At 42.4% G+C, this 24,198-nt stretch overlaps 1 protein-coding gene across 1 annotated transcript in view; it reads right to left on the reverse strand.

Moving 5' to 3' along the window:
- Positions 1-24,198, reverse strand: part of SLC44A1 (solute carrier family 44 member 1) — a 153,257-nt gene that overhangs the window by 16,124 nt on the left and 112,935 nt on the right. The window contains exons 9-13 of the mRNA XM_077249395.1: positions 13,780-13,966; positions 12,490-12,655; positions 12,176-12,332; positions 7,465-7,548; positions 6,340-6,477 (exon numbers count right to left, since the gene is read on the reverse strand). Coding sequence (XP_077105510.1) covers positions 6,340-6,477; positions 7,465-7,548; positions 12,176-12,332; positions 12,490-12,655; positions 13,780-13,966 — 732 coding nt within the window. The remainder of the gene's footprint in view (positions 1-6,339; positions 6,478-7,464; positions 7,549-12,175; positions 12,333-12,489; positions 12,656-13,779; positions 13,967-24,198) is intronic.

Here is a 24,198-nt window from a genome sequence, read left to right on the forward strand (position 1 = left end):
GAAATCACTGGTCAAATTTTAACCCTTATAACTTCCTAGCAAAAAAAAAATTTGTTTCCAAAATTGTGCTGATGTAAAGTAGACATGTGGGAAATGTTATTTATTAACTATTTTGTGTCACATAACTCTCTGGTTTAACAGAATAAAAATTCAAAATGTGAAAATTGCGAAATTTTCAAAATTTTTGCCAAATTTCCGTTTTTTTCACAAATAAACTCAGAAATTATCGACCTAAATTTACCACTAACATGAAGCCCAATATGTCACGAAAAAACAATCTCAGAATCGCTAGGATCCGTTGAAGCGTTCCTGAGTTATTACCTCATAAAGGGACACTGGTCAGAATTGCAAAAAACGGCAAGGTCATGAAGGGGTTAAAAAAAACAACCTGTGGCCATACTAGTACATGGATGACTGTGGGGGTGTATTCTACTTTATGGATACTATAGGGTGCATTCTACTTTATGGATGACTATGGGGTGCATTCTACTGTATGGATGACTGTGGGGGTGCATTCTACTTTATGCATGACTGTGGTGGGGGTGCATTCTACTTTATGGATGACTATAGGGGGTGCATTCTACTTTATGGATGACTATGGGGTGCATTCTACTGTATGGATGACTGTGGGGGTGCATTCTACTTCATGGATGACTGTGGGGGTACATTCTACTTTATGGATGACTGTGGGGGTACATTCTACTTTATGGATGCCTGTGGGGGTGCATTCTACTTTATGGATGACTATGGGGGTGCATTCTTCTTTATGGATGACTATGGTGGTAAATTCTTCTTTATGGTTGACTATGGGGGTGCATTCTTCTTTATGGATGACTATGGTGGTGCATTCTTCTTTATGGATGACTATGGTTGTGCATTCTTCTTTATGGACGAATACGGGGGTGCATTATACTTTATGGATGACCATGTATGTAAAAATGTATAGTTCCACAATTTACAGGTCTCTTATTTGGGCATATTATGGAACTATGTAAGATCAAATACTATGAGACAAGTGACAATCGCTGCAGGATGGGTGAACTGATCTAGAGGTCATTCTTGCACTCAGGATAAGTATACGGAATTATTGGTCCTTGGATCTACGCATTGCTGGTGATGGCATCACTGCTCAGCGGGAAGCTTAGATGGAGATTTCACACGTTCACAGCTGGAATTATGTCTATCAGATACAAAGCCTTTCCAGACACTGAACTTTGCACTGCAGGAAACACGATAACTTGCTTGCAAAACACAAACATAAAAAGAGAATTGTTTTATCATAAAATTACCTCAATCAAGGTTTATTTTTTTTTTATAAAAAACATTAGCCCTTGGACACAAAGGCTAATAAAGAGAACCTTTTTGGTTCTTCTTTAATTACTATTTGAATTTTTCTGCCAATTAGATTTCAGTGTAGAGGGGCCGGACTGTAAACTGTTTATTCTCCACGTGTCTCCAGTCTGTGAATGACCTGCCTCCTCTGTGTGAAATCTCAGCAGCGACCTGTCAGTCACAGACCAGAGGCAGGCAGAGGGGCCGGGGTATCACAGACAGAGAGAAGGAGACCCCAGTGTACAGTCAGGCCCCCTGTGCCCCGAAATCTAATCAGAAAACTTAAAATGATGATTACAGAAGAACAAAGCGGATTTCTTCAATATAATCAGTATTACAGAAACATGTAGAGCAGCCATTTCACTCTCGTTACAAGCAATAATTCTTGTATACAACACAGGATCCACCAGGACTCACTGCCCATTTCAGTTCCCCCCTACCTATACAACGATCTTTGTCTACATAAGAGCCCCTGTACATGAAGTGTGTATATGCTCCCTGCCTGCTGGAGATGACCAGTGATCTCCAAAAGTCCCACTGAGAATGAATGGAGTGGATATGTGAATGTTTGACCACTGTTCCATTCAAATGGGGATCTCAGAGCCTTGTTCTCAGGATCATTGGGGTCTAAACAGATAGATCCTTAGAGATTGGGAATTTATCTCTCTAAGGATAGAGGATAACTTCACATCTTGGTACAAACGCTGTAACTTCCAAGGGCCCCAGGCCACTTGGTGCAGCCATTGGGGTCCAGGCATAACAATCTGTCACTTTGAAAAATGATTATGTAAAGGGCTCCCCTGCGCTCTGGGCCCCTGTGCAGCTGCACAGGCTATATGTCCACCCCTGGCTGAGATCACACCATGTGACTTCTTTAAAGTATCTCTAAATTCTGTTAAAAGCAGCTCAGGCAAAATGGATGCCCTCATAACAATTTACAGATATTCTGAAACAAAACAAATCTACAATTAGAAAATAAAAACAGGTAAGTAAGAAAAAAAAAATCTATATATATATAAAACTCAAAATCTGTAGTAGTCCGCTCTATACAAATCCACAGTTCTCGCCCGATTTGGGTGAAATATGGCACGCCCCCTCTCCACCCACAGGAGCAGAATACTGCGCACGTTACATCTCGCTAGCATCCCCCTGTCATGAGATTGGGGCCCCCGAAGTTAAGCCCTATACATATAATGGGGAAATGTGAAGGTGAAAGTAAAAGTGCTGAGGGGAAAACAACAGTTGTGACTGACAATTTTAGCGACAGCACCAAAGAGTCGCTGCTAAAGGGGCCGCACCACCACACACACAAACACCAAACATCACACAGACAGCACACATACACCAACCCTCAAGCACAACACCACACAGATGCCACAACACACCACACAAACACCAGACCACACATACCACAACACCACCCCATAAATACCACATGCACACCACACACACACACACACAAGGACCGCACACGCATGCAAACACACTCAGATGGATGCACCCTACACACACGGACGAACATTACTGAGCAGCAATATTGGTCAGGCGAAAAATGCCTCATAGTAAGATTGTCATTATTGCTTACTATACAGGGAGCTTTCATCACTGAAGCTGCTGAGGTAAAGTGAAAGCTGAGCTCTGATTGGTTGCTATGGGCAGCTAGACAAGTCTGCCTGTGAGGCGGTTTTCATTACTGAGATGTGAGCTCCTTCAGGTCATAGTAATACTGTGTGAGGGCTGCTCTGTATTTACTATTCATCCTATTACATCTCTTATCAGTGTCAGGTGAATACTAAAGGGTCATAATACTAAGGACTGTTAATTAAAAAACGACCATCTATTGGGCAAGTTCATCCAAAAGCTAAGAAAGCAAAATTGTGTCAAAGACCTGAGACAAGTGAGCGACGTGATTCGCGGCTTGAAAAGAAACAGATGAAACAGGCTAAATGTAAGGCAGCTGAGACATCAGAGCAACGGGAATGTCATCTTCACAAGAATCGGATAAGGCAGGCTGAAGCAAGGAATATGGAAACATCTGAACAAAAGGATCAACGTTATGAAAATGACCGCATAATGTTGAAATAAAAAAAAAAAAAAAAAAGGTTGTTGTTCACATCAATGTTACAACAAATTAGTGAAATGCCAAAATAATAAAAATTTAAAGTGGAAAAAAAAATTTAGTGTAGACACTGAAATGTTATTTTAGCTACCATAACTAACAATTTAACATATTTTCCGAGAGCAAACCGCGGGTATTCTACTAGTTAAAAATAAAGCAATACATTCCCATTAAATTTTATCTAGCAAAAATAATGTGATAATAATAGCAACATGTTTCATTTACAGAGGGTTTTCAGGACTATGCAGAAAAGTTTGCAGTCACTCATCATTGAGCTGAGAACCCAATCTGCGCATGCGCAGCCACCAGCGCTATTTTGCTGAAGACCACCGGAGATTAACTGAGCATGCGCCACCCCAGCGTTATTTTGCTGGGGAACGCCAGTACATGAATGTGCGCAAACGCCACACATGGCAAGGGCGATGCTAGTGCAAAATTTAAAGGAGGTGACTCATACAATTCGTGATGACCGCTTCTGACGTCACGATTTCTATGAGCCTCCTTTTTATAAATTCCACTGCATTGGCAACAGCTGCAGAGCCACACAGGTTGTGCAAAACTGCTGTCCCCACACAGGAGTGTTGCACAACCTGTGGCCCTCCAGCAGATCTCCCCCATAACAGTGTTATCAGACTTGTTATTAAATATTTTACCACATTTTTTGTTTCAAAAATTGTTTCCTCCTAAAGCCTAGGTGCGTCTTATGGTCCGATGCATCTTATAGTTTGAAAAATACTTTAGAGGCCATCTATGTTGGCATCTTGTAACCCATATACAATCTTATTACAATCATCATAGTATTTGTAGCTAATGATTAACTCCAAGTATAATTCATGGAGATAAAAAAGATCAGTAATAGAAAGGGTAGAATCACAGTAGTCACATAAAAAACAATTATGGCCAGCTTTTATGTCTACATTTAATGTGTGTGATACACGTAGGCCTAGTGGCATAAGAGTCTCCAGTAGCCTATACTAAAAGTCACAATAATTGGTATATACTAAATATGGCTACAATGCAGGGTAAAATTATTTAAAGGGGTTTGGATTTAGGGCTAAATATTAATTTTACAAATCGGGTTTCAATAAAAAATTTGCACCATTTGTATTCTTTATCCTCAGTACAACTTCTATTGAAGGCTGCCGAATAACAAATGCAGAATCCGTCAATGAGCTCGTTCTGTCTGAAAGGGAGCTTCTTAATTCTTATCTTTATTTTTCTTCAGCGCTTCGCAGCTTATTTATGACCACAGACCTCAGTACAGTTGAATTTGTATGGAAAAAAAACTGTCAAGCTCGCCCCCAGACCCGTTGGCGTGGGTGTGCGGGGGTGTGGCCCCACTGGACCACAGACCAAACTTCCCTGGAAGGGGGGTAACTAAGTAGCTTCGTAGGTGTGCTGGAGCCTCTGATGGTGAGGTCAGACTTGTGCAATAGGAAGCTACCAGGTACCACTCCAGGGTGGTGTCTTTATGTGGCTGCTGATCCCACCGGGCAACGGAACATAGACAGGCAAGCGGGCACGGCTGGCACACGAGCAAAGTCAGAGTGCAGAGCAAGACACAGTGCAGAGCCAAGAGCAAAACCACAGAGAGCAGAGCAAGGTCACAGAATGCAGAGCAAGGAGCAAAGCAAGGTCGCAGAGAGCAGAGCCAAAAGCAGAGCAAAGCAAGACACAGAGTACGCACAGCAGGGAAAGGAAACCAAGGCAGGGATATAAACGGACACAGGAACAGGACTAGGCTAAGACAAAGTCAGGAACAGGACAAGACACAGACATGGACACAAGCCAGGGTACGAGGCCCCACTGGATGGCAAACACAGGACACAGACCAGGGTACAACGCCCCTCTGGATGGCGGACACAAGAGTAACAAAGACAGGGCCTGACACCTCAGCAGCTAAGAACTGACTGAGGGAGTAAGTTGCACAGGCCTCCAACAATGGGTGGGGAAGTCTTAAATACAGGAAGGCACATGGCAATTGGCCGGGAACACCTTAGCAAGGTGCACAGAGTCTCAATAAGACACAGGAGTTGCTGGCGCCGCCCCCTATGCACACAGACAGAGCATGCACAGAGCAAGCAGCAGACATGAGGCACACAGCATGGAGCTGGCAGCAGAGAGAAGTGAGTGAGTTTGAGTGTAATGCAGGTGGGGGATGGGAGGCCATGCAGTTCTGCCAGCAGGGTTGTTACACAGAGTCTACAAAGTCAAACGGCGCAAAATTTGTAATGAAACCCAATTGCAAAAATGATTTTTAGCTGCTAAAATATGCATTATATAAAAAATGTCCACAAAAGGTGGTTAACCGCTTTAAAAGTGTTGTCCACTAATTGGACAAGCACTTCTCAATTCCTATATTCCCATATAAAAGAAACACTCTGTGTACGACCCTCCAGTGGCAACCCCCTGTCCTCCAGCGTTGGCACCTTCAGAGGCTCCTGTGACTTTATGTTACCCTTGTGAGACTTGCATCCAATCAGCAGCTGCTTCACTCTCACTTCCTTCAGACATAGCTGACAACCAGTGGAAGTCAGAGAGCAGCAGCTCTCACTACCATCTGGGTGTCAGTTTTGTCCAAAGTAAGAGAATGAAGTGGCTGTTGACCGCTCGCAGTTCATAATGTCCTCATGCGAGCCCAGGCGCCAGCGTATAGGCTGTTTTTAAAGAAGAATATATCAATTGAGAAGGGGCAGTCCGAGTAGTGGACAACCCATTTAAGTGTTCATTGTTTGCCGTAATGTCTTCAATTTTGCATTGTTTTTAATATATGTAATACTAGATTTACTGTAGATGCAGTAGTTACACACGTAATCATCTACATATAGACAAAACATGGATTTCAGGAGAAAAAAGTCATCTAGTTTCTAAGGATGCTGTACAGTTACCTTCCCAAGGAAGAGTACAAAATCTCCCACCGTGTTGATGGTAGCCACTCTCAAAGCATTTTCCACAAGGATAACAAGGGCGTCTTTTGCAGATGTGCAGAAATTTGTGCTATTGATCGCGGTGGCTGTATATGCATTCTAAAGAAAAAAGGACATTTCATAGATATGTTCACCATTCACAAAAGTGATATAACATGGGAAGCATTTGGAGAAATTAATTGCACCACGTATAGAAGAAAAGTGAGTACGGTAGGATTTTATCATTTTCACTATATCGAAATCTGCTTAATGTCTTGTCCAGACTGTTTTCTCAGAGAATGTCTATGGTCTATGTTCTTATGAAGAAGCGGAGTATTCTGGACAAATAAGGCCAGACTCAATCATCAAAGAAAAATGCCTTAGAGGGGCTTTCTCATGTAGAGGAATGCCTCATTAAGGAAAATAGACGTCCTGGCCAGAACAAAAAAAAAAAAAACATCAAGAGCCGCATACTTTAAAAAGTGTACCTCTGGATAATTGAAAAATCAGCTGTATGCTCGTCTACATCTTGTTATAGTTAAACTTCCACATGGATGTCGGCCAGATCTCAAGTTTTTTCTGTGCTTTTATTCTAAAGTAGACCTGGGCAAACTGTAGCCAAAGAGCTGGAAAGAGTGGCAAGTGAACCATGATGCATGGACCACCTGCGGGTTTCTTGACACAAACTCAACAACCTCTTAGGCATTTATGAGGCTGCTGGGTTTGGGTCAGAAGCCCCTCAGCCGCTCCATGCATCACAGTCCCTACATGGAAACATAGATGTGTGAAAAAGTCTCTATACAATGGAAGTATTCTCTAAAAGTATTCTCAAAGGTAAGTGGGAGTGCCAAGCTTAGCTGGGTGGAAATATGGGAGGATAGTGACTCAACCAAAAGCATCTTAGGCTACATTATTTTTGTTTGTAAACAACATGTAACGTTACATTGTAGATTTTTACTGCTGATTTCAAACTGCAAAAAAACTGTGCTCCAAATCAGCACGCTTTACATTCTGATTTTGACAAAGTCTGTTGCCAATTTGCCCTGTGTGAACATACCCTTTTTGTGAATACTAAAAGTATGGTATGTGAACAAATATGGTTCTCACCTGATTTAAATATGTTAGGCACTTTTCTAGACACCAGAGGCAGCAGATACAGGATTTCAACATACAGCGGGCACAAGCATTCTCCTGGAACACAAGTAAGATATAAATGGTCACTTATTTACAGCTCTATAATGAGATCTGCATTTGTAGCTTTCATGCACAGGGGGAACAGTATGTAATACATGGCTGACAAAGACATTATATCGGTAGACCTACTTCACCATTTTTAATAAATGGAGAAAAAGCAGCATTACAACAATGCAAAAAACTTTAGTGCCACCTATTGGAAGTACCAAACCTAAAAGTCACTATTGACCCTTTAAGGAACCTTGCCACATGACTTAGGATAAAAAACAACCCTAAGTCATGTGGCAAGGCTCATTGAAGGGTTGACATTAATTTTAGGATTGCTACTTCGCTACTTCCAATAAGTAGCACTAGAGTTCTAGTTATCTTCCTCTCTGAAGAGACAATTAGCATATAACACTTTCCAATGGAATCATTGTATGGCTTATAAGACTCATCACACTGGCATGCTACTCCACAAGGAGAAATGTTATCCCTTAGGCTAGGTTCACATTGCGTTAGTGGGTGGTTGCTAACGGACAGCGTTGCATGGCGAAAATGTCGCAATTAACGCCGTGCAACGGGTCCGTTAGCGCACCCATTGACAGCAATGTAAATTTCGCCTGTAGCGCATCGCTAGCGCGTGCCTTTTTCGGCTCGCGCTAGCGATGTGCCGTTCTTTTGTAGCGCGCCTTGGACGCTGCTTGCAGCGTTCGCGGCGCGCCCGAGGTCCGTTCCCCGCTCTCGCAGATCGGGGATCTGCGAGAGCGGGGACGTTAGCGCGACCCCTAAACGCGGCCCCTACAAAAACATTGCGTTAGCGCAATCCGCTAGCGCTAAACGGATTGCCCTAACGCAATGTGAACCTAGCCTTGGACTCCAACAATGGAAGAGATTTCTCAAGTTAAATGCTCAAAATATGGCATAAAATGAGCCCAAAAAATGTCTTTCAGGCACCATATTTATGATGTATTTTAAACACTTTTTACGGCATGTCCAAATAGGAGAGGAGACAAGGTTTAGGCTACTTTCAGACATAGCGCATTTTTGAGCGCTATTTTGCGGGCGCTTTTCAAAAATGCGCAATGTCATTTTCGTCTGCCGGCAAAGTGAATTTGAAATTCACTTTGCCGTTCAGACACACCGCAAAAAAACGCGGCGCTTTTGTCTGCAAACACGCCGGCGTAAAAAGAATTGACATGTCAATTCTTTACGCAGCGGCGTGTCTGCGTATCCCCCTAGGGCCCCATATTAACGTGCACACACAGCGCCTTTGTCCTGGGTGTCGGCGTCTTTGTACGGAGGGGTTGACACCCAGGACCGGACGTGACGTCGGACAGGAAGAGGGAAGCCCCCGCCCCCCAGTGAAGGTGTGTGTGTGTAGCAACGCTGCAGCGATAGCGACAACGATGCCGATCGCTGCAGCGTCGCTGTTTGATCGCTGGAGAGCTGTCACACAGACCGCTCTCCAGCGACCAAGGATGCCGAGGCCCCCGGGTAACCAGAGTAAACATCGGGTTACTAAGCGCAGGGCCGCGCTTAGTAACCCGATGTTTACCCTGGTTACCAGCGTAAAAGTAAAAAAAACAAACAGTACATGCTCACCTGCGCGTCCCCCAGCGTCTGCTTCCTGACACTGACTGAGCTCCGGCCCTAACAGCACAGCGGTGACGTCACCGCTCTGCTTTCACTTTCACTTTAGGGCCGGCGCTCAGTCACTTTGATACGTGGCACTTTGATACGTGGCACGTGGCACTGAAATATGTGGCACGTGGCACTTTGATACGTGGCACGTGTCACTTAAATACGTGGCACGTGGCACTTTGATACGTGGCACTTTGATACGTGGCACTTTGATACGTGGCACTGAAATATGTGGCACGTGGCACTTTGATACGTGGCACGTGTCACTTAAATACGTGGCACTTTGATACGTGGCACTTTGATACGTGGCACTTTGATACGTGGCACGTGGCACTTTGATACGTGGCACTGAAATATGTGGCACGTGGCACTTTGATACGTGGCACTTTGATACGTGGCACTGAAATACGTGGCACTGAAATACGTGATACGTGGCACTTAAATACGTGGCACGTGGCACTTAAATACGTGGCACGTGGCACTGAAATACGTGGCACTGAAATACGTGGCACTGAAATACGTGGCACGTGGCACTGAAATACGTGGCACGTGGCACTGAAATACGTGGCACGTGGCACTGAAATACGTGGCACGTGGCACTGAAATACGTGGCACGTGGCACTGAAATACGTGGCACGTGGCACTGAAATACGTGGCACTGAAATACGTGGCACTGAAATACGTGGCACTTAGGCTATGTTCACATTTGCGTTGTGCGCCACATGCGTCCTTTTTTTGATTGATTTTGGACGCAGCAAAAATGCAACTTGCTGCGTCCTCTGCGGCCGGATGCGTGCGCTGCAGTGACGCATGCGGCCGGCGCAAAACGCAAGTGCGACGCATGTCCATGCGCCCCCATGTTAAATATAGGGGCGCATGACGCATGCGGCGCCCGACGCTGCGGCGCAGACCGCAAATGTGAACGTAGACTTAAATAGCTGGATAGAGCTGGATCCGCGGGCTGTGATCTGACCTACGCTCAGCACTCTGCGGAGCGCTGTCATTCAAAACACGTCCACTCATTTTGGTGTTTAGTCCCAAAATGAAGGATGGAAGAAGAAAAGGGTTGGACAAGGAAATGACATCATTTCTTTTTTTTTTCCCCCACTGCAGTTAAAGCTTTATTTGTGTCAAACACAGACAATCTGCAGAGAAAACTGCATAAAAAACCGCACTAAAAACCGCATCAAAAACCGCATCAAAAACGCACCAAAAACGCACCTGCGTTTTCTGCCAAGAGCTGCAGTTTTTGTCCTGAAAAAAAAGGATTGAAATCAGGATCGTGTGAACATACCCTTACCGTACAGGGTTACGAGGGGGGGCGTCTGACTGACGCCTGCCCTAGTAACCTGGGGTTAGTGACAGTGGGGTTAGTAAACCCCAGCTGATGTCTGTTCCACTTGCTGAGGCGTCTTTGGCTCAAGGCCATTGCAGCTGGCAGAATCGACATGATGTTAACTCCAGTGTGTATTGTATTCTGAGTCATAAAGACAGGAAATGACCTCAATGACTTTTTTTTTTTCCCCTTTTTTTTTTTTTTCAAACAAACTTTATTTTCAGTACACAATGCTGAAAAAAACGCAGCTGCAAAAAACGCAGCAAAAAACGCTGTGTGTGAAAGCAGCTGCGTTTTTTGCCTGCGTAAAAAAACGCAGGTAAAGCAGCAGCAAAATACGCGCGCGTAAAAATACGCAGCAAATATGCTGTGTGTGAAAGTAGCCTTAACCTGCAAGAAAATGCACCAAAACTGCAACACACATTTCTGACACAAAGCCAATTAATAGGCCATGTGAAGTTAAGGTACCGTAACATTAAGCGACGCTGCAGCGATATAGACAACGATGCCGATCGCTGCAGTGTCGCTGTTTCGTCGTTGTGTGGTCGCTGGAGAGCTGTCACACAGACAGCTCTCCAGCGACCAACGATGCCGAAGTCCCCGGATAACCAGGGTAAACATCGGGTTACTAAGCGCAGGGCCGCGCTTAGTAACCTGATGTTTACCCTGGTTACCAGTGTAAATGTAAAAAAAACAAACAGTACATACTTACATTTCGGTGCCTGTCGCGTCCCCCGGCGTCCGCTTCCCTGCACTGTGTAAGCGCCGGCCCTAAAGCACAGCGGTGACGTCACCGCTGTGCTTTGCTTTAAGGCCGGCACTGACACATTCAGTGCAGGAAGCTCTGAGCAGCAGCGCGGACGCCGGGGGACGTGACAGACATCAGAAGGTGAGTATGTAGTGTTTTTTTTTTAACTTTTACAATGGTAACCAGGGTAAATATCGGGTTACTAAGCGCGGCCCTGCGCTTAGTAACCCGATGTTTACCCTGGTTACCATTGTAAAACATTGCAGGCATCGTTGCTTTTGCTGTCAAACACAACGATACACACCGATCTGACGACCAAATAAAGTTCTGGCCTTCTAGCTCCGACCAACGATATCACAGCAGGATCCAGATCGCTGCTGCGTGTCAAACACAACGATATCGCTATCCAGGACGCTGCAACGTCACGGATCGCTATCGTTATCGTTGGAAAGTTGGTCAGTGTGAAGGTACCTTTAGACCAAAGAGTCTTAAAATTAGAGATTAGCAAACATAACAAACCACTGATAAATATATCACATTTTAAGAACGTTTAGTCTAAGTTTATGCTGTCTAAAACCTAAGGCAGTTTAGATAAATCTGCCCAGGGTGGTAACTGAACAGTTCCTAGATAGTACAGTTTTGACAAATTAATTTATCAACTGCTGTTAAAGTGCCAGCTGACTCTGTCTCTTTGATTCTTGACAAGACATCCACAGGCATAAAGAAAAATCTGTGATTGCTTGGACAGATCTCTCTGGCATCCTGAAATGTGCAATTGGCAATTTATTGCATTTAAAAAATATATATTTTTAGATCTTTGGCCAATGGTTTTTGCATTATTTTTTACAAAGATGGCAAACGGAAACCGTAGCGCTGATGAAATCCACGTGCACACAGACATCACCTCTTCCATTTACCTTCCCCTTGAGTTGGCTATGAATGTACATGAGGATCATTCGTGGGATTTTCACAAGAGTGATAATAAAGGCTCCCTTTGCCACTGTCCCAAGGTGGTATCGAATCAGTCGATTTAGTGAAGCCAGAATAGGCGTAAATGGGAGATCTTTCTTGTTTCTGCAGATAGAATACAAGTACAGAGATGTGAGAGACGCCAAATACAGCGGAGATACACCGTCATAGACACTGGCTCCACAAGTATGCTGAAGGGGAATTAGGGTCTACTCCCCTCATCTGTTTTCACTGAAGGAGAAAGTCTATAAAACCACATTACCTGGTGAAATAATAGGTAACTACAGCTCCGGCAATGGTCATCTGCTGGCAGGCTAAAATAAATTCACTGATCCATATCAGCCCAACTAAATGATACCACCACATGTACTGTAATGGACCAGTAATCTTGAATTCAACAAATCCTTGCTCATTCGTGGATGGATCACCTGAAAGGAGAAGTTAGATTAAGTGGTTACACCATAATTAATAATTGTATTTACATAGCACCAACGTGTTCTGCAGCACTTACAAGTCAGAGGACACATGTACAATATTCACACGTTGCTTTATTGCTGCAGCCAAAACCGGATTTCTTGGCAGTAAAAAGGATGCAGCCAAAATGCAGGCTTTGATGCCTTTTTTGCTTTTTGTTTCTTCAGGATCCCAAAGTTCAGCTTTGCTTCCACCATACAAGCACCCACCAATGCAAGAGGTATGTGAAACCATAAAACATTTTTTTATGTTTTAAAAAGGGCAATTTCCTCAAATTATTTAGGGCAAAAAGTTTTTTTATATCTTAAAAATTAGTGATTATTTTGAACAAAAAAGCTGAATTCTTGTACTCATGAACTAAGGTTATATGAGTTCATGAAAAAAATACACAATTACAAATGTAAAAACAGTTGGGGAAGTTGAATTAGTAGGATATGGCTTACTTAAAACAAAGGTTTAATTAACACATCGGTTGGGTATTGAGTGGATAGGGAACTTTACATTAACACGTATCAATAATTTAATTAAACTGTACTAATACTAACATCCAAGCTCATGTGAGGATAGATGGAGTCTGGTAATTCAGGACAGATTGAAGAGGGGAGACTTTAGTTAGAGGAAGACTGATTAGTAGAAAGCTACAGTAGTCCAGATGCGAATGACTAAGAGCCATAGTAAGAGGTTTTGTAATTTCTAAGGTATGAAAAGGGAGGATTCTGGAGAGGTTTTAGAGATGCAGGTAACATAAGCGAGTGAGTGGATGTAGGGGGTAAATGAAAGACTTGAGTCAAATACAAGCCCAATATAGTAGACTTGCTAATTGGGAGTCCTGGAGGAACCAGCTACAGAAACATCAGGTTTAGATTGGTTAATAGAGGTAAGCAATAGAAGGAGTTCAGTTTTGGAAAGGTTCAGTTTTAGATAAAGGAAAAGGGATGGCATGATGTGTGAAGTTTAACAAAAGATACTAGAAAATTCATTAACCAATACACACTTATCTAAAAACAAAGCAACATCTGAAAATGAACTAATTTTGCACTGTCATACACAGCTAGCGTAGCTTCACCTGAGCCATTACCTGCAGTTCCCAGAAAAAGCAAGACCATGACCCAGTAAACCCAAAAGAGAAGAAGAGCAAAGAAAGTCCAGAATGGCTGGAAGACCAACAGTGGTAGATGGATGAAAACCTTCCCAGCCACATTAAACAAGGCAATGGTTAGGCCGACTCGTTTCCTCATAATCAGCATGATGAGCAACAGGATCACCTGCCATAGCAGAAAAGAAAAAACGAAGTTCAGTCAATGGAAAACCAAGTGCTGGAAATGATTGGGAGAATTAAAAATTATGATCTATTCATGAAAAACTGTAAATGAATCTAAAAACTCCACTCAACAATTTACTTAAGCATCCAACACAAAAAATGGTTATCTGAGCGGAATACATTCATATAATGGCTCCAGAATAAAGAACAAGACAAAAGTGTGCACAACCTCTATAGAGACTTTATATCATAAGGTGTACTCAGACTTGAAGGGAATCTTATAGCAGAAAAAAGAAAAATGTATATACCAGCTCACCTGTCAGCATGTGTTGTGGGGAAGCACGGATATCGTGTAGTCATCACGTGAGCAAGTAATCCAAAAAAGAGAAAAAAATCCAGCTTCCAAAAACTTACAAATTTATTAAGGATAAAAGGCAAAGTCCAGTCCAATCCAATAAATTACATAGTGAAGAGTAGCAAGCAACGCATTTCGAACAATGGTATGTTCTTTCTCAAAGCTCTTCACTATGTAATTTATTGGATTGGACTGGACTTTGCCTTTTATCCTTAATACATTTGTACGTTTTTGAAAGCTGCATTTTTTTCTCTTTTTTGGATTAAAGGGAATCTGTCAAAGTTTTTGCTACATAATCTGAGGACAGAATAAGGTAAGGGTTAAAACGCTGAACTCAGCTATGTGTCACATGTCTGGCAGGATTAATCACCTGGTCATTACCATTGCTGTGACTAGCTGGCACAAGCTTCTAAGTCAGACTCCGCCAATAGTCATAAGCAGCTCACTGTCTATAAAGTATGCACACAGAGAGCCTGATGTGGGCGGGGTAAGCTCTCTCAGCTCTGTTATTATTATTATTTATAAAGCACCATTGATTCCATGGTGCTGTACATGAGAAGGGGTTACATACAAATTACAGATATCACTTAGAGTAAGCAAACTAACAATGACAGACTGATACAGAGGGGCGAGGACCCTGCCCTTGGGGGCTTACATTCTGTTGCATTGCTAAATCTAAAAACTTTGAGTCATAACAGCTGCACCCAGTAAACAACGATATATATCGTTGGATTCAGGCTCTCTTTGCCTACATCATGCTGCTCACAGATAAGGTAGCAAAAACCTGTTGACAGATTCTCTCTAATAAATGCAGAAGGTGCTGTTTTAGGAGTCAAAGACCATAAATACAAACCCAAGAGAAAAAACATGCCCGTAATAAAGCAAACACCAATCCTGCCTGGCAGAGCCACAAATAATGAAACAATAATGTTTCCAGCAAGAATGGCAGTTATGTCCCTTCTCATCTACATATCTTTCTGCCAGCACCCTGATTAAACTATGGAATTCAAGGGCAGGGAAAGGTTTGGAGGAGACTGCATCAGGATCTTTAATAAATCTACATTTTTTTTCCCTGCATGTTTTTAGGTTTTTATAATCACTGTCATTTTTAAAGGGAATCTGTCAGTAGGATCAACTCTCCTAAGCTGTTTATATGGGCATGTAGGTCATAGGAAGACGAATAAAATGACTGGTATCTGCGATCCGATGTCTTATGCCAGAGAAATCTCTTACATTTCTGCTCAAATTTTACATACCCAGGCAGAATTTTTTCTTTCTTGTCCTTTTTTCAAAGAATATGAATGATAAGACCAAAACTTTTTCTCCACTCATGGTTAGTGGTTGGGTGAAGCCATTTATTGTCAAACTACTGTGTTTTCTCTTTTTACCCCCTTTACCCCCAAGGGTGGTGTGCATGCTAATGTCCAAGCCAATTTTTACAATTCTGACCACTGTCCCTTTATGAAGATATAACTCTGGAACGCTTCAACAGATCCTGGTGATTCTGACACTGTTTTCTCATGACATATTGTACTCCATGAGAGTGGTAAAATTTATTTGATATGACTTGCGTTTATTTGTGGAAAAAAACTGAAATTTGTCGAAAATTTCCCAATTTTCCAACTTTGAATTTTCATGCCCTTAAATCACACAGATATGTCACACAAAATATATAATAAGTAATTTTTTTGTTAGGGAGTTATAAGGGTTAAAAGTTGACCAGCGATTTCTTATTTTTACAATACCATTTTTTTAGGGACCACATTACATTTGAAGTCACTTTGTGGGGTCTATATGAAAGAAAATGTCCAAAAGTGACACCATTATAAAAACTGCACACCTCAAGGTGCTCAAAATCACATTCAAGAAGTTTATTAACCCTTCAGGTGCTTCACAGGAATGTTTAGAATGTTTTTTTTTTTTTTTTTTAAATATGAACATTTAACTTTTTTTCACAAAAAATTTACTTCAGATCCAATTGGTTTTATTTTACCAAGATAACAGAAGAAATTGAACCCCAAAAGTTGTTGTACAATTTGTCCTGAGTACGCCGATACCCCATATGTGGGGGTAAACCGCTGTTTGTGCGCATGGCTTGGAAGGGAAGGAGCGCCATTTAACTTTTCGTACAAAATTGGCTGGAATTGAGATTAGACGCCCATTCGCCCCATTTTATTATTTTCCCAAAGGTAACAGGAGAAATAGGACCACAAAAGTTGTTGTCCAATTGGTCCTGAGTATGCTGATACCCCATATGTGGGGGTAAACCACTGTTTTCGGGTGCAGGGCAGAGCTCAGAAGGGAAGGAGCACCGTTTTACTTTTTCAAGGCAGAATTGGCTGGAATTGAGATCGGACACCATGTCACGTTTGGAGAGCCCCTGATGTGCCTAAACAGTGGAAACCCCCCAATTATAACTCCAACCCTAACCCCAACACACCCCTAACCCTAATCCCAACCCTAACCCCAACACACCCCTAACCCTAATCCCAACCCTAACCACACCCCTAACCCTGGCATTCATCTTTCCTTCAACTTTGACCAAATTTCCTGTGCCTTTGTAGCTTACACTTCCCCAAAACATCAGTGATCCACCTCCATGCTTTACAGTAGGAATGGTGTTCCTTTCATCATAGGCCTTGTTGACCTATCTCCAAATGTAACGTTTATGGTTGTGGCCAAAAAGTTCAATTTTGGTCTCATCACTTCAAATTACCTTGCTCCAGAAGTTTTGAGGCTTGTCTCTGTGCTGTTTTGCGTATAGTAAGTGAGATACTTTGTGGCATTTGCGCTGTAATAGCTTTCTCTAGCGACTCGACCTCCTTATTGTGCATCTTGAAACAGCCACAACGTTGAGTTTTCAAGAGAGTCCTGTATTTCAGCTGATGTTATTTGGGGGGTTTTCTTTGCATCCAAACAATTTTCCAGGCAGTTGTGGACAACATTTTTGTTGGTCTACCTGACTGTGGTTTTGTTTTTACAGAGCCCCTGCTTTTCCATTTGTTAATCACAGTTTGAACACTGCTGACTGGCAATATCAATTCCTTGGATATCTTTTTGTATCCCTTTCCTGTTTTATACAGTTCAACTATGTTTTCCTGTAGATCCGTTTTCAATTCTTTTGCTTTCTCCATGACTCACAATCCAGAACGGTCAGTGGCTGAATAAAAGATGCAAGAGTCTGTCTGGATCCCAGAAACTCACTCAGCTTTTATGCGCACACATACTGATTACAAGCAAACAGGTCACAGGTGAGGATGTTACCTTTAGTAGCCATTCGAAACCATTTGTGTCAACTTCTGTGCATGTTATCAGGCCAGAATCTCCAGAGTATGTGAACTTTTAATCATTTGGTTGTTTTGTGTTGTTATTATGATTTAAAAAGAGAAAACACAGTAGTTTGACAATAAATGGCTTCATCCAACCACTAACCATGAGTGGAGAAAAAGATTTAGTGTTATCATTCATATTCTCTGGGAGAAAAAGACCAAGAAAGCAAAAATTCTGCCTGGGTATATAAACTTTTGAGTACAACTGTATATGTAACTGAGCTGTTACAGCTATGGTCCAGATACTGATCTGCATGAGAATCTGCCTCCAGAGCTTATTTTATATAAAAAGAGTAGTTATCGGTGAGAGACAAGTAACCAACACATGACAGGACAACAGAAACTTGTCTTCTTGCAAACACATTTTTTTTGCAGCTCTCTGAGCTATGTTGCATTGCAACAATATTGCAACCGTCTGCCTGTGAGATGGAAGTTGAAGGGAGAGGAACCTGCAGATGTGTCAGGTATAATAACAGAGAACAGAGAGCGGCCATAACACATCACACTGGTAACTCCCCTTCACGTCAAATAAGCTAAAGATGTCAAATATATAATTAGTACAGTGCTTATGTAGATTATTGTACATGTATTTAGTCAATACAGTAATTACCTAAAAAAATGTTGGGGGATCCCCATAAATTTTATTAACCAGATGAGGGAAAGCGGAAAACTTGGGGCTGATGTTTATAGCCAGGGAAGGGGGTGATACCTGTGGAGCTTCCCAGGCTATTAATTTCAGCTCACAGATGTACACTTAGCCTTTCCTGATCATAAAAATGTGGGACCCCCTCCCGAAGAAAAAAAAAAATGACGTAGCTTCACCCTATAATTAATAAACAGCAAATGCTAGGCAGGCAGCTGCGGGTTGAAATTAATAGCCTAGGAAGGGGCCATGGATATTGACCCCATCCCAGACTAAAAACATCAGCTCCCAGCCGTCCTAGAAAAGGCGCATCCATAAGATGCACCAATTTTGACACTTAGCCTCGCTCTTCCCACTTGCCCTGGTGCGGTTGCAAGTGGTGTGATAATATAGGGGTTAACCCCTTCCTGACATCTGATGTACTATCCCGTCGAGGTGGGGTGGGCCCGTATGACCACCGACGGGATAGTACGTCATAGCCGATCGGCCTATCCTATAGCCGATCGGACCGCCCCCGGCACATTAACCCCCGGCACACCGCGATCAAACATGATCGCGGTGTACCGGCGGTATAGGGAAGCATCGCGCAGGGAGGGGGCTCCCTGTGGGCTTCCCTGAGACCCCCGGAGCAACGCGATGTGATCGCGTTGCTCCGAGGGTCTCCTACCTCCCTCCTCGCCGCAGGTCCCGGATCCAAGATGGCCGCGGCATCCGGGTCCTGCAGGGAGGGAGGTGGCTTACCGAGTGTCTGCTCAGAGCAGACACTTGGTAAGCCTGCAGCCCTGCACAGCAGATCGCAGATCTGGCAGAGTGCTGTGCACACTGCCAGATCAATGATCTGTAATGTCCCCCCCTGGGACAAAGTAAAAAAGTTTAAAAAAAATTCCCCACATGTGTAAAAAAATAAATAAAAAAAATATCCTAAATAAAGAAAAAAAAAAAAATATTATTCCCATAAATACATTTCTTTTGCTAAATAAAATAAAAAAACAATAAAAGTACACATATTTAGTATCGCCGCGTCCGTAACGACCCAACCTATAAAACTGCCCCACTAGTTAACCCCTTCAGTAAACACCGTAAGAAAAAAAAAAAAAACGAGGCAAAAAACAACGCTTTATTCTCATACCGCCGAACAAAAAGTGGAATAACACGCGATCAAAACGACTGATATAAATAACCATGGTACCGCTGAAAACGTCATCTTGTCCCGCAAAAAACGAGCCGCCATACAGCATCATCAGCAAAAAAATAAAAAAGTTATAGTCCTGAGAATAAAGCGATACCAAAATAATAATTTTTTCTATAAAATAGTTTTTATCGTATAAAAGCGCCAAAACATAAAAAAAATGATATAAATGAGGTATCGCTGTAATCGTACTGACCCGACGAATAAAACTGCTTTATCAATTTTACCAAACGCGGAACGGTATAAACGCCTACCCCAAAAGAAATTCATGAATAGCTGGTTTTTGATCACTCTGCCTCACAAAAATCGGAATAAAAAGCGATCAAAAAACGTCACTTGTCCGAAAATGTTACCAATAAAAACGTCAACTCGTCCCACAAAAAACAAGATCTCACATGACTCTGTGGACTCAAATATGGAAAAATTACAGCTCTCAAAATGTGGTAACGCAAAAAATATTTTTTGCAATGAAAAGCGTCTTTCAGTGTGTGACGGCTGCCAATCATAAAAATCCGCTAAAAAACCCGCTATAAAAGTAAATCAAACCCCCCTTCATCACCCCCTTAGTTAGGGAAAAATAAAAAAATTAAAAAATGTATTTATTTCCATTTTCCCATTAGGGTTAGGGCTAGAGTTAGGGCTAGAGTTAGGGCAAGGGTTAGGGTTGGGGCTAGGGTTAGGGTTGGGGCTAGGGTTAGGGCTGGGGCTAGGGTTAGGGCTAGGGTTGGGGCTAGGGTTAGGGCTAGTGTTACGGCTAGTGTTACGGCTAGTGTTAGGGCTAGTGATATTGCTAGGGTTAGGGCTAGGGTTAGGGCTGGGGTTGGGGCTAGGGTTGGGGCTAGGGTTGGGGCTAAAGATAGGGTTAGGGTTTGGATTACATTTACGGTTGGGAATAGGGTTGGGTGTGTCTGGGTTAGAGGAGTGGTTAGGGTTACTGTTGGGATTAGGGTAAGGGGTGTGTTTGGATTAGGGTTTCAGTTATAATTGGGGGGTTTCCACTGTTTAGGCACATCAGGGGCTCTCCAAACGGGACATGGCATCCGATCTGAATTCCAGCCAATTCTGCGTTGAAAAAGGAAAACAGTGCTCCTTCCCTTCAGAGCTCTCCCGTGTGCCCAAACAGGGGTTTACCCCAACATATGGGGTATCAGCGTACTCAGGACAAATTGGACATCATCTTTTGGGGTCCAAGTTCTCCTGCTACCCTTGGGAAAATACAAAACTGGGGGCCAAAAAATAAGTTTTGTGGGAAAAAAAAGATTTTATATTTTCACGGCTCTGCGTTGTAAACTGTAGTGAAACACTTGGGGGTTCAAAGTTCTCACAACACATCTAGATAAGTTCCTTGGGGGGTCTAGTTTCCGATATGGGGTCACTTGTGGGGGGTTTGTACTGTTTGGGTACATCAGGGGCTCTGCAAATGCAACGTGACGCCTGCAGACCAATCCATTTAAGTCTGCATTCCAAATGGCGCTCCTTCCCTTCTGAGCTCTGTCATGCGCCCAAACAGTGGTTCCCCCCCACATATGGGGTATCAGCGTACTCAGGACAAATTGGACAACAACTTTTGGGGTCCAATTTATCCTGATACCCTTGTGAAAATACAAAACTGGGGGCTAAAAATCATTTTTGTGAAAAAAAAAAGAATTTTTATTTTGACGGCTCTGCGTTATAAACTGTAGTGAAACACTTGGGGGTTCAAAGCTCTCAAAACACATCTAGATAAGTTCCTTAGGGGGTCTACTTTCCAAAATGGTGTCACTTGTGGGGGTTTTTAATGTTTAGGCACATCAGGGGCTCTCCAAACGCAACATGGCATCCCATCTTAATTCCAGTCAATTTTGCATTGAAAAGTAAAATAGCGCTCCTTCCCTTCCGAGCTCTGCTATGCGCTCAAACAGTGGTTTACCCCCACATATGGGGTATCGTCGTACTCAGGACAAATTGCACAACAACTTTTGTGGTCTAATTTCTTCTCTTACCCTTGGGGAAATAAAAAAATGGGGGCGAAAAGATCATTTTTGTGAAAAAATATGATTTTTTATTTTTACGGCTCTGCATTATAAACTTCTGTGAAGCACTTGTTGGGTCAAAGTGCTCAACACACATCTAGATAAGTTCCTTAAGGGGTCTACTTTCCAAAATGGTGTCACTTGTGGGGGGTTTTAATGTTTAGGCACATCAGGGGCTCTCCAAACGCAACATGGCGTCCCATCTCAATTCCAGTCAATTTTGCATTGAAAAGTCAAATGGCGCTCCTTCCCTTCCGAGCTCTGTCCTGCGCCCAAACAATGGTTTACACCCACATATGGGGTATCAGCGTACTCAGGACAAATTGCACAACAATTTTTCGGGTCTAATTTCTTCTCTTACCCTTGGGAAAATAAAAAATTGGGGGCGAAAAGATCATTTTTGTGAAAAAATATGATTTTTTATATTTACGGCTCTGTATTATAAACTTCTGTGAAGCACTTGTTGGGTCAAAGTGCTCACCACACATCTAGATAAGATCCTTAGGGGGTCTACTTTCCAAAATGGTGTCACTTGTGGGGGGTTTCAATGTTTAGGCACATCAGGGGCTCTCCAAATGCAACATGGCGTCCCATCTCAATTCCAGTCAATTTTGCATTGAAAAGTCAAATGGCGCTCCTTTCCTTCCGAGCTCTGCCATGCGCTCAAACAGTGGTTTACCCCACATATGGGGTATGAGCGTACTCAGGACAAATTGTACAACAAATTTTGGGGTCTATTTTCTCCTGTTACCCTTGGTAAAATAAAACAAATTGGAGCTGAAATAAATTTTGTGTGAAAAAAAGTTAAATGTTTATTTTTATTTAAACATTCCAAAAATTCCTGTGAAACACCTGAAGGGTTAATAAACTTTTTGAAAGTGGTTTTGAGTACCTTGAGGGGTGCAGTTTTTAGAATGGTGTCACACTTGGGTATTTTCTATCATATAGACCCCTCAAAATGACTTCAAATGAGATGTGGTCCCTAAAAAAAAATGGTGTTGTAAAAATGAGAAATTGCTGGTCAACTTTTAACCCTTATAACTCCGTCACAAAAAAAAATTTTGGTTCCAAAATTGTGCTGATGTAAAGTAGACATGTGGGAAATGTTACTTATTAAGTATTTAAGTATTTTGCGTGACATATGTCTGTGATTTAAGGGCATAAAAATTCAAAGTTGGAAAATTGCGAAATTTTCAAAATTTTCGCCAAATATTCGTTTTTTTCACAAATAAACGCAAGTTATATTGAAGATATTTTACCACTATCATGAAGTACAATATGTCACGAGAAAACAATGTCTGAATCGCCAAGATCCGTTGAAGCGTTCCAGAGTTATAACCTCATAAAGGGACAGTGGTCAGAATTGTAAAAATCGGCCCGGTCATTGACGTGCAAACCACCCTTGGGGGTGAAGGGGTTAATGTCACCTTTTAATTGTCAAGTAACAACAAGACCAGAGGTTAGCAATGGAGAAGCATCTATGACACCCCCATTTGTAACCCGTAGTGATACTGTATAAAAAAACAAAAAACAAACACCCAAAATAAAGTCCTTTAATTGAAATAATGACAGACTCCTTTAATGAATCTAATTTAAACCAGCTATACTCACCTCAACGCCCATTCCACTGAAGCCAATGTCTCCTGTAAAAGAATTAAAATAATGAACAACCATATTCCTCACCTGCCCGCTGCAAAAATAATAATAATCCATTTGTCCCGCATCTACATAGCAGGCTGCATTGTTGCCTGCTGCAACTATACAGCCTGCCATCCAGCAGAGACACTGAGCTGCAAGTGCTTGCTCTGCTTATTTAGATCATTGCGAGACACTGATGCTGAGCTATTACACGCAGCTCAGTTTATCTGCTGGATGCCAGGCTGAATGCTCACATCACACCAACGTTCAGCATGGCATCTAGATGTAGTAGAGCTAGTCTAGTCAAGGGACAAATGGATTATCTGCTCGTCGGACAGGTGAGGAATATGGTTTATTATTTTTTGTCTTTTACAGGTAATATGGGCATTGATGGATTATCTTCTGGTCAGACAGGTAAATATAACTTTGCTCTGATTTTTCTGTTCAAATAAATGGGTAAGGGGGGGAGGAGTTTATTAAAAAAAAAAAAAAACTTTATTCAGGCTATGTTTTTTCACAAATTGAATATGAAGCTAGTAATGGGGGCATCTTATAAATGCCTCTCCATTACTAACCCCCCGGCAATTGATGTCGGTTGACAATGCAAAGCTGACATAAACCCCATCCCTATTAGCCCACTTGCCACCGCCACAGGGCAAGTGGCAAGAACGAGGCTAAGTGCCAAATTTACGCCTGGGAGAGAGGAAAATATCCCTGGCCCCTTCCCAGGCTATTAACATCAACCCACAGCTGTCTGTTTAGCCTTTGTTGGTTTGAATTTATAGGAGGACCCCCATGTCATTTTCCTGGGGTTCCCCATTAACTAACCAGTAAAGGCGAAGCAAACAGCTGTGAGCTGTTAATAATAGCCTGGGAACCTTTTGGGACACTGTCCCCTTTCCCACTTTTGTAAAATCAGCCCCAGACATGGGCTTTCCTTCTGCCGGTTATCGAAACTACGGATGAGTCAACGTCATTTTAAAAAAAAATAATTATTTATTTTACATGCAATGTACACAGCGGGTGCTGAATAGAACTCCCATCATTGTCGCCTTGTCGCACTGATCACA

This window comes from Ranitomeya variabilis, chromosome 1, assembly GCF_051348905.1.
Source record: "Ranitomeya variabilis isolate aRanVar5 chromosome 1, aRanVar5.hap1, whole genome shotgun sequence".
Taxonomy (NCBI): Eukaryota; Metazoa; Chordata; class Amphibia; order Anura; family Dendrobatidae; genus Ranitomeya; species Ranitomeya variabilis.